We start from the raw sequence: 11932 nt of genomic DNA on the forward strand, positions 1-11932 counted from the left end.
ATACACTACTCACAAAAAGCTAGGGATATTTGGCTCCTGGGTGAAATTTCAGGATGAACCTAAAATGCCCTCTAACCTTTACAGGTGAACTTAATGTGACCTTCTCTGCACTTTTGAATGCACATGTCCAACTGTTCAATGTTTCAGGACTTTTTGCACAACTTGCTGTTCTCTAACAAGGAGCTTAACAGCAAAATTCACAACAGGTGTTTGATCCGTGAATCGCCCAATAAATTTCCTGGTTCAATTAGAATTGGTATTTAAACAGTCCTCCTCATCATGATGTTCACATTTTGACATCATAAGACCAAGACGACTCCTAAAAATTGATTAACAGTACCTCGCCATTGCGAGGCTTCAAGCAGGATGTTCTCAGACGGAAGTGACCACTGAGCTTAGAGCGTCATCAGCAGGTTGTAACAGAGAGACTGGAAGAGTCGCAGAAAGGTAGAGAGGTGGACGTCCTTTAGCCACCTCGCACACTGATGACCGCTTCATTGTGAACAATGCCCTGCGGAACAGGATGATGAACGCCACACAACTCCAGGCACATTTAAGGGAGGTAAGAGAAACCCAAGTGTCACATTAGAGCATTCGAAACTGTTTACATCAGCGTGCTAGTTGACCTGCAAGAAAACCTGACCACAGGAGGCATTGTCTAACATGGGCCAGGGAGCATCTACTCTGGACAAGGGACCAGTGCGCCTCAGTGCTGTTCACTGATGGAAGTCGATTCACGCTGAGCAGAAATGATGGCCGCCGACGATGTTGGAGACGTCAAGGAAGAGTGCTATGCACCAGCCACTGTTGTCACCAGACGAGCCTTTGGTGGTGGTGGTGGTGTTACAGTTTGGCCAGGTGCGTCTAGTCATTACAGAACTGCCCTACACTGTGTGAATGGTCCAGTGACAAGCCCAGACTACTTGAAGAACATCATTAATCCAGTCATTGTGGTTCTGCAGGAACAACACAGGCCTAACTTCATCTTCATGGAGGACAATGCACCAGCTCATCGAGGTCGCATCATTAGGGAATGGCTGCTGAAGACTGGTGGACCTCAAATGGTGCGGCCTGCACTTTCTCCAGACCTGAATCTCACTGAAAACCTAAGGGATCAGCTGAGTCGCCGTGTAGAGGCTCGTAACTCTGTGCCCCAGAACCTCAATGACCTGAGGGCCACCCTTGAAGAAGAGTGGGATGCCATGCCTCAGCAGAGAACAAGTCGACTTGTGAGCAGCAGGAGACGTCGTTGTTGAGCTGTAATTGATGCTCAAGGACACAGGACAAGTTCTTGAGACACTGACCATTTTTTTGTGGGAGTATTTTGCAGTGCTGTATGCTTCTAGGAATCCCTGACAGTTTCTATTGTAAACTCCCATTTTGGTTGGAGTGTCCCTTTAAATTTAAAATAAGAAATGATAAAACAAAATTTAACCTAAGAAAATGTTACATTACAGCAAACTAATCTGGACAAGCAATGACAGCACATGGCCACTAGGGGCAGCAGTCAATGTTCATCTCCTATTTGATCTTTCCCAAGCCTAAAAGGCAGCAGCAGGAAAAGCCTGAAAAACCAACTGCAGCCGCGAATCTCCATGTACATGGGGAGGATAGGAGCTGTAATCAGGCCGAGAACATCCAGATTCACCTCCGTAAAAGTTACGGTATAACGCTGGTATTGATGTCAGTAACGAGTCCCTGGACGGCATTTGCTCAAACCTTACAAAGCTGTCATAAATGATACGTCAAGCCGCGGCTTCATGAATATATAATGCCCACTTCCTTCAGGAAACATTTCAAGCAGTCGGGCGTCTCCACCGTCTCCAATTAGAAAGTCTTAAGTCTTCACCCTCTGTTTCTACTTTATAGCAAAAAAGAACAAAAACTAATTAAAAAAATGTTTAAAAAATTAAGTCATTTATTGGGATCGTGGAGCTGATTTCGCCATTCATTTGCAGCAACATCTGCTTTTTCAGGACCTAATACTGTAGAAAACCTGTTTCTAGGAAAATCTCCCCAGTAATTAGTCACGGTCAGCCATTGTGGTCAGGGAGCATGTCCTGTTCTGGTGCGTGAACCGACCCACGCATCTGCAAAATGGAGCTCATAGGAGGCTGACACTATTACTAGGAGGCTGACACTATCACTAGGAGGCTGACACTATCATTAGGAGGCTGACACTATCATTAGGAGGCTGACACTATTATTTGGAGGCTGACACTATCACTAGGAGGCTGACACTATCATTAGGAGGCTGACACTATAATTAGGAGGCTGACACTATTATTTGGAGGCTGACACTATCACTAGGAGGCTGACACTATCATTAGGATGCTGACACTATCATTAGGAGGCTGACACTATCACTAGGAGGCTGACACTATCATTAGAAAACGGACACTATCATTAGGAGGCTGACACTATCACTAGGAGGCTGACACTATCATTAGGAGGCTGACACTATCACTAGGAGGCTGACACTATCATTAGAAAACTGACACTATCATTAGGAGGCTGACACTATCACTAGGAGGCTGACACTATCATTAGGAGGCTGACACTATTACTAGGAGGCTGACACTATCATTAGGAGGCTGACACTATCACTAGGAGGCTGACACTATCATTAGGAGGCTGACACTATCACTAGGAGGCTGACACTATCATTAGGAGGCTGACACTATTATTTGGAGGCTGACACTATCACTAGGAGGCTGACACTATCATTAGGATGCTGACACTATCATTAGGAGGCTGACACTATCATTAGGAGGCTGACACTATTATTTGGAGGCTGACACTATCACTAGGAGGCTGACACTATCATTAGGATGCTGACACTATCATTAGGAGGCTGACACTATCACTAGGAGGCTGACACTATCATTAGAAAACTGACACTATCATTAGGAGGCTGACACTATCACTAGGAGGCTGACACTATCATTAGGAGGCTGACACTATCACTAGGAGGCTGACACTATCATTAGAAAACTGACACTATCATTAGGAGGCTGACACTATCACTAGGAGGCTGACACTATCATTAGGAGGCTGACACTATCATTAAGAGGCTGACACTATCATTAGGAGGCTGATACTATCACTAGGAGGCTGATACTATCACTAGGAGGCTGACACTATCATTAGGAGGCTGACACTATCACTAGGGTCCAGAAGGCGCCCTGTGACACAAAATGGTTTCTCCATTGCGCCATCGCAGTCCACAGGTTGTGTCTGGTACTGCCGCTCAGCCCCAGTCACTTCAATGAAGCTGGACTGCAATACCAGACACAACCTATGGAACAAAGGTGGCGCTGTTTTTAAAGAAATATATATTTTTTTAAATTTTTTTTAAATCTTGGAAGCCCATTTAGACCTACTTCCCACATAGTCTTTGTTTGCATTTTATTTATATTTTTTGTGTGTGTGTGTGGAGGGGCTTTTTAAGCAGTTGTATACTTTAAGGCAGGGGGAATTTATCATCTCCTTGCATCAACTTTTTTTTGTTTTTAAAAGTCACAAGTGCCTCTTTTTGCGCACTTTTCCAAAAGGAGGCGAAGTAAAGGCGGGAAAGGGTACGGCCAACAGCCGAGACAAATTTATCTTCATTTACCCCAGTTCTCTGGTGCACAGGGGCCAGAAGCTGCGCCTCATCAAAAATTAGAAACAATTTTCAGCACCCATGGAGGTGCCTTAGGGAAAATCACCTGTAAAAACATTAAAAGACACTAAAACGCACAAATGTGATGCAAAGAAAGGGACATAAAATGTGCTAAACGTAGTAAATTTTATAATTATAATTTTATTTTAAAAAATTCAAGTTAAAGTAACCTCTAGCCACATAAAAAAATGCTGGAAAAAATCATGAAAAATGCTTTGCCACAGCTGCCATGCAGCCCTTGCCTACAGAAATTAAAAAACATTCTCAAGCGCCACCTGGTGGGAGCAGTATGCATTGCAAGCCTTTACATTTCCAACTCTGCAAAACACAGTAGAGCCGTGACATGTAGCAGAGCTGAGTTAGTGATATGATGTGCTATCCCAGGGACTGCAAGACACTTTCTGTGTAGTTTGTAATCAGCAGAGGCCGATGCTCCAGTAAGATTGATTAGAGGAGTAGAGAATTGCCTGGCAGCTGTTATGGGTTTAATGGGGCACAGAACGTGGCATCTGGGGCGTGGGTATAGGGGGTGTAGTGGTAGCTGCTACATCTAGGTCCAAAGGGGCCTCTGCCACCTATGAAGAGGCAAGTAGAATATTCCACCTGCCTGTCACAAACCACTAGGGGGAGCATACTGCAAAATGTAATACAGTGAACGCAATGCCAGCACTGTATGCAATAAGCTCCTTAGCTCCCTCTAGTGGTGGCAACAGGAAGTGAAACTTATATCATTGATATTTATGTCAATGGAGATAATTTGAAGCTCCGTATCAGAAAAAAGCCCTGACTGCGGGGCAAGTTATGAAGTTAATCAGCAAAGATTTTTGGACATTATAGTATTCCACGATTCGCATTCCCTTTAAGAGCACGTTCACATGGGGCAGATTTTCCACTGCAAACTATCCAAATAACGGCAAAATCCTCATGCGATCGAACTGCTCGCGGATTTTGCTGCAGATTTTACCCTATACGATAAAAAAGGGGGATTGATTCTCTGATGGAAATTCGCAGCATAAATTGATGGAACATCCTTGTTTTTGGAAACCTTCGGGCAGCTCAGTCTCTGCTTGCAGCAACAAAGGGGTTAATTTCCTAGAGAGACCCCAGGACAATAAACTACCGCAAAATCAGGGCATTACTCTACGCTTGCGTTTTGTGACATTTGAATTATAGTACACAACGGCGGATATGAAAAAGCAGCCACATTATACACTTTGTCTACGGCCACTACGGAGAATGATCTGGGTTTAAGGCTCATTAATTCCCCAGAATAGGGTCATTAGCGGCGTATCCTCACCGCACCCGGCCCTCTTCTAATTCCGCTGCGATTACCAGGATAGATGACATCGCCCCATTTTTGTGCTTTTGTTACAATTTTTCTTCTTGAACGAATTGCCAAGGAATATTAATGTCTAGCGGCTGCGGTAAAATGCAGAATCTTTACAAGCTGGCTGCGAACTATTACTGCTGGGGGGGCGAGATGAATCGGTCCAGCACCTTGCCTGGAATTATAAGGCCAACTGTATACAAACCGCACTGAGACAGCACTACATGAGCCCCTAGTATTCATACTCCATAATCTGTGGAATATTCCTGGACATAGGAGCAGTATTATAGTAGTAATATCCTTGTACATAGGAGCAGTATTATAGTAGTTATATTCTTGTACATAGGAGCAGTATTATAGTAGTTATATTCCTGTACATAGGAGCAGTATTATAGTAGTAATATCCTTGTACATAGGAGCAGTATTATAGTAGTTATATTCTTGTACATAGGAGCAGTATTATAGTAGTTATGTTCTTGTACATAGGAGGCAGTATTATAGTAGTTATATTCTTGTACATAGGAGCAGTATTATAGTAGTTATATTCTTGTACATAGGAGCAGTATTATAGTAGTTATATTCTTGTACATAGGAGCAGTATTATAGTAGTTATATTCTTATACATAGGAGCAGTATTATAGTAGTTATATTCTTGTACATAGGAGCAGTATTATAGTAGTTATATTCTTGTACATAGGAGCAGTATTATAGTAGTTATATTCTTGTACATAGGAGCAGTATTATAGTAGTTATATTCTTGTACATAGGAGCAGTATTATAGTAGTTATATTCTTATACATAGGAGCAGTATTATAGTAGTTATATTCTTGTACATAGGAGCAGTATTATAGTAGTTATATTCTAGTACATAGGAGCAGTATTATAGTAGTTATATTCTTGTACATAGGAGGCAGTATTATAGTAGTTATATTCTTGTACATAGGAGCAGTATTATAGTAGTTATATTCTTGTACATAGGAGGCAGTATTATAGTAGTTATATTCTTGTACATAGGAGCAGTATTATAGTAGTTATATTCTTGTACATAGGAGGAAGTATTATAGTGGTTATATTCTTGTACATAGGAGCAGTATTATAGTAGTTATATTCTTGTACATAGGAGCAGTATGATAGTAGTTATATTCTTGTACATAGGAGCAGTATTATAGTAGTTATATTCTTGTACATAGGAGCAGTATTATAGTAGTTATATTCTTGTACATAGGTGGTAGTATTATAGTAGTAATATTCTTGTACATAGGAGCAGTATTATAGTAGTTATATTCCTGTACATAGGAGGCAGTATTATAGTAGTTATATTCTTGTACATAGGAGCAGTATTATAGTAGTTATATTCTTGTACATAGGAGCAGTATTATAGTAGTTATATTCTTGTACATAGGAGCAGTATTATAGTAGTTATATTCTTGTACATAGGAGCAGTATTATAGTAGTTATATTCTTATACATAGGAGCAGTATTATAGTAGTTATATTCTTGTACATAGGAGCAGTATTATAGTAGTTATATTCTTGTACATAGGAGCAGTATTATAGTAGTTATATTCTTGTACATAGGAGCAGTATTATAGTAGTTATATTCTTGTACATAGGAGCAGTATTATAGTAGTTATATTCTTATACATAGGAGCAGTATTATAGTAGTTATATTCTTGTACATAGGAGCAGTATTATAGTAGTTATATTCTAGTACATAGGAGCAGTATTATAGTAGTTATATTCTTGTACATAGGAGGCAGTATTATAGTAGTTATATTCTTGTACATAGGAGCAGTATTATAGTAGTTATATTCTTGTACATAGGAGGCAGTATTATAGTAGTTATATTCTTGTACATAGGAGCAGTATTATAGTAGTTATATTCTTGTACATAGGAGGAAGTATTATAGTGGTTATATTCTTGTACATAGGAGCAGTATTATAGTAGTTATATTCTTGTACATAGGAGCAGTATTATAGTAGTTATATTCTTGTACATAGGAGCAGTATTATAGTAGTTATATTCTTGTACATAGGAGCAGTATTATAGTAGTTATATTCTTGTACATAGGTGGTAGTATTATAGTAGTAATATTCTTGTACATAGGAGCAGTATTATAGTAGTTATATTCCTGTACATAGGAGGCAGTATTATAGTAGTTATATTCTTGTACATAGGAGCAGTATTATAGTAGTTATATTCTTGTACATAGGAGCAGTATTATAGTAGTTATATTCTTGTACATAGGAGCAGTATTATAGTAGTTATATTCTTGTACATAGGTGGTAGTATTATAGTAGTAATATTCTTGTACATAGGAGCAGTATTATAGTAGTTATATTCCTGTACATAGGAGGCAGTATTATAGTAGTTATATTCTTGTACATAGGAGCAGTATTATAGTAGTTATATTCTTGTACATAGGAGGCAGTATTATAGTAGTTATATTCTTGTACATAGGAGCAGTATTATAGTAGTTATATTCTTGTACATAGGTGGTAGTATTATAGTAGTTATATTCTTGTACATAGGAGCAGTATTATAGTAGTTATATTCTTGTACATAGGTGGTAGTATTATAGTAGTTATATTCTTGTACATAGGAGGCAGTATTATAGTAGTTATATTCTTGTACATAGGAGCAGTATTATAGTAGTTATATTCTTGTACATAGGAGCAGTATTATAGTAGTTATATTCTTGTACATAGGAGCAGTATTATAGTAGTTATATTCTTGTACATAAGAGGCAGTATTATAGTAGTTATATTTTTGTACATAGGAGCAGTATTATAGTAGTTATATCCTTGTACATAGGAGGCAATTTTTATTGGTATAAAACAAACATAAATACAGAAATACTTTTTCATCATAATAAATCAGACTTTTTCATCATTCAGTATAAATTATACATGTTCATCAGGAAATAAAATGCATATTAACTGTAACTTAAAAGCACATTTTAGCTAAAGCAGAAAAAGAAGAAAAGTAAAATAAAAGAAACAAACACAGTTACATCGTACACTTGAACCGTCAGTCTAGATGGACGTTCCTCCATAGTTTTATATTTTCCCCTTTTTTCCTGACCTCTAATGACCGGATCCACCTGAGTTCTGACATGATGAGGGTTATAGCTGTGGTATGATGGAATGGTTCGTTATGGATGGACACTCGGGTTCTGGTTTGCCAGTGGTAATATTTGATGACGGTGATTATCAGATACATGGTCCCCCGGTCGATGTTATTCACATGAGATGTGACACCATAAATTATTTCTGGGTATTTTAGGGACTGTAATGATGGGATTTTTAGCTTGGCGGATATGTCATGCCAGATTGTCCGCCCACCCCAGCACTCTGATATAAAATGGAGCATAGTCTCCTCCTGCTGACAACCTAAGGGACACATGCGATCTGACACACTGAGGAATTTTAGATTCCCCCTGACAAAGAGTTTTCCCTGCAATGAGAGCCAGCCAATATCACAGAACTTAGGGGGCAGCCTTGGTCCATTCAGAAGCCTCAGACTATCCTGTAAGGTTGAGGTTGGACAGTCTGGAAGTGCTAGCTGTAAACAGTAGAAGGTCCTACATACTCTGGAGTATAGATCTTTCCTGGTTTTACTCTCAATGAAAGACTTGTCTATACCCCATTTCTTCAGACATCTTACACCATAGTCCAGGTACTGGGGGAGGAAGTCACGAGTCAATCGGCCCCTCTTGAGACTGCCGCCTCGCATCCAAGGTTCTGCAAAAGGCAATATCCAATCCCTGATACTATTCACCCACAGGGAGCTGTTGTTTGAGTCCAGGTCACCAAAATTAACTTTAAGAAACATGGAGTCAAAGAAAACCCTTGGATTTAACATATCCAGCCCACCCTCTCTCCTCTGTAGGTAGGTGATCCCTCTTTTTACTGGGTTCAACCTGTTCCCCCATAACAGCTGGAAGAACAGGCTAAAGAGCCTAGCCGAGAAAGATTCTGGCAAAGGAAAGACGACAGAGATGTACAAGAAGACAGGGACCAGGTAAGTCTTCAGCATAGTAACCCTTTCTCTATAGGTCAGCCTCCAGTTCTTCCATCGCTGAACCTTTATATTTCCGGCATCCAACTTTTCCTCCCAATTTAGTTTGGCATTATCTTCCCTACCAAATTTAACCCCAAGGATTTTAATATGGGTGGAGGCCTTCGCAAACTGTGGCAGATCAAAATCAGGGTCAGTATCCGATGTCCAGAAAGCTTGACTCTTCTCAAGGTTGACCAGAGACCCTGAGGCCTCCGAGTAGCTTCTGATGGCTGCCGACAACATCTCCACCTCACGAGGCTCAGATATCACCACAGTCACATCATCTGCGTAGGCAACAATACTCAGGGGCAGGCAATGGGGGACCGGCACCCCCTGAAAATCACACTCCTGCAGTGACCTCAGGAACGGGTCCAAGGCAAACACATACAGCAGTGGACTCAGCGGGCAACCCTGTCTCACCCCAGCCTCAACCCTGAACGTGTCACCCTGCCAACCATTGATTAGAGGAAAGCTCTCAGCCTCTCTGTACAAAGTTCTCAGCCAATCTACAAATTGTCCCGGAATGCCGTACTTTGATAAAGTGGCCCATAGATACTCGTGGTCTACTCTGTCAAAGGCTTTAGCCTGGTCCAGACCTACAACATATCTCCCACACCTCAGAGCTTTACATCTCTCAAACATCTCCCTTATCGAGATGACTGCTCCAGAGATGTTCCGCCCTTTTACTGTGCCGAACTGACAGCCTGCCAACAGTGCCCGGGACAAACAAACTAACCTAGAGAACAGAATTTTTGCCAAAATCTTCCTGTCGACATTCAAGAGGGCAATTGGCCTCCAGTTCTTGATGTCACTAGGCTCTTTCCCTTTAGACAGCAGAATTAACGAGGACACCCTCATGGACGGAGGCATCAGGTGATTTTCTAGACAATTTTTGTACACGTCCACGAGGATTGGAGCTAAGTGGTCTCTGAACTTCTTATAAAATTCTGCAGTAATACCGTCTGGACCTGGTGCCTTCTTCAGATGTAATTTATCAATGGCCACTTTAACCTCCTCCACCGTTATTTCTGCTGTTAAAGGAGAAAAGTCCAAATCTCTAGTATCAGGCCCTGGAGTTGCCTCCAAAAATTGGGTCACTTTTTCCTTATCCAAAGCCTTCCTCTGAAACAAGTCAGCATAGTAGCATCTCACCACCCCCAGGATACCCTCCCGAGATTCTTGTAAAACACCCTGGGAGTCAGTGAGACCTGTGATCAGTTTTTTAGCTACGCGCTCCCGGCAGTTCTCAAAGGGATCAGGAGCCCCTAAGGACCCATAATCCCGTTCAGCTACCAGGGAGGTGTACCTGCTGTACTGATACTGCCTTATCTCAGATTTCAGCCGGTCAATCCTTTGTTGGTCATCCCCACCCATCGAATAGAGTGACTCCAATTCTTTGCGCAGTCTCAGATACTGGCCATACTTACTCTTCCCCTTCTTAACTGACAGTCTCTGTAAGAGGGACCTGATCTCCTCCTTGACATCCTCCCACCAGTCAGCCATGTTCTCATAGAAATCCACTCTGTCAAGTTGGTTCTGAAAGAAAGAGTAAATGTATTCCTGGACAGAGCTATCATCTAAAAGACTAGCGTTGAGTTTCCATAGCCCTCTACCAAGATCTGGATGCTTAGTGGCGCCCAAACAAAAGTACAAGGCCAAATGGTCAGAATAAGGGACTGTCTTTTCCCTTCTTTCACTGATGGCTTCAGTAGGACTCACCAGAGCCAGATCTATCCTACTACTGCGTCCTGCACAGGTGTAAGTGAACTTTGGACGCCTACCACCCTGTACAAAAACATCAGACAGGCCGGCATGCAGAATAATGTTGTTTAGGACCTTACAGTCCCTAGTAAGGGGTCTACCACTAGGCCTGTCACTGGTTGTAGTGGTGGCATTAAAGTCTCCAGCCATGATAATAGGAATAGATGTGAATAAGTATGGCTTAACATCATTAAAAAGCTGAGTCCTTTCGCTCACTGTCTGTGGCCCATAGACGTTAATAAGCCGGAGTCTTCTACCTCGGATGGTAATCTCTAGCAGAAGGCACCTTCCCATCGAGATCTCCGTTAGTCTATGTACAATTACATCATGGGTGTTAAACAAGATAGAGACCCCGGCATAAGGCTCCACAGACATCGACCAAAAGGACGGACCAGACTGCCACTCTCGCTCTGCCTCTCGTATGAGACCTGAGGTGTTTAAGCGTGTCTCTTGCAAGAAAAACACATCGGCCTTGAGGTATCTCAGGTGTTCGTAGACGGCATGTCTGGTCTTTCTAGCTCTAATACTATTCACATTGCTGGTGACCACTTTAAGATGGAAGTCTGCCATCAGGAGAAGAAGAAGAAAGATAACCCCCATCATCATAAATCAGGGTCAGAGTTTTCTTGCTGACTACCAGTTTCCATATCCCATACAGCCTGTGACTCGGCATGAAGAGGTCTCCTTTTTGTGGGAGGATCCCCTCCTGGGTCGTCATCACATTCCGCCATCATACGCTTCAGCTCTCTCTCTATTTCTGCCTCTCCATCTGACTCGGAGAGCACACCGTATCTGTTGGTTGTTACAGTTCCATCAGCCTGCCTGTCCACTCTCATTTTAGTGGATTTTTGGACGGTGGTCCATTCACCCTCAGGCCTGCGGCTGGACTTATCTTTTTTCCGTTTAAGGATTTTATTTTCCCCAGTGGTGGGTGCTGGGGCAGGGGAGGAGACAGACACTGGACGCTCTACAGGCTGCTCCACAACCTCCATGTCCCCCTCGGTGTTACCTGCCTGCGGGTGGTCCGGCACAGTATCATTCATGTGTGGGGTCTCTGGCACTGTGTATAATGACCCTGACAATAGCGCCTCCTCCTCCTGCTCCTCATCTGGGACATC

General features: G+C 41.9%; 1 protein-coding gene across 1 annotated transcript in view; it reads right to left on the reverse strand.

Annotated features, from left to right (window-relative positions):
- Window positions 1-11414, reverse strand: part of LOC120980954 (embryonic protein UVS.2-like) — a 40341-nt gene extending 28927 nt beyond the window's left edge. Inside the window, exons 1-3 of the mRNA XM_040410350.1 lie at window positions 11139-11414; window positions 10773-10838; window positions 10481-10589 (exon numbers count right to left, since the gene is read on the reverse strand). Of these exons, the coding sequence (XP_040266284.1) occupies window positions 10481-10589; window positions 10773-10838; window positions 11139-11414 (451 nt within the window). The remainder of the gene's footprint in view (window positions 1-10480; window positions 10590-10772; window positions 10839-11138) is intronic.
- Between the last annotated feature and the right edge of the window lie 518 nt (window positions 11415-11932).

Source organism: Bufo bufo, chromosome 10 (assembly GCF_905171765.1).
Source record: "Bufo bufo chromosome 10, aBufBuf1.1, whole genome shotgun sequence".
NCBI classification, from domain to species: domain Eukaryota; kingdom Metazoa; phylum Chordata; class Amphibia; order Anura; family Bufonidae; genus Bufo; species Bufo bufo.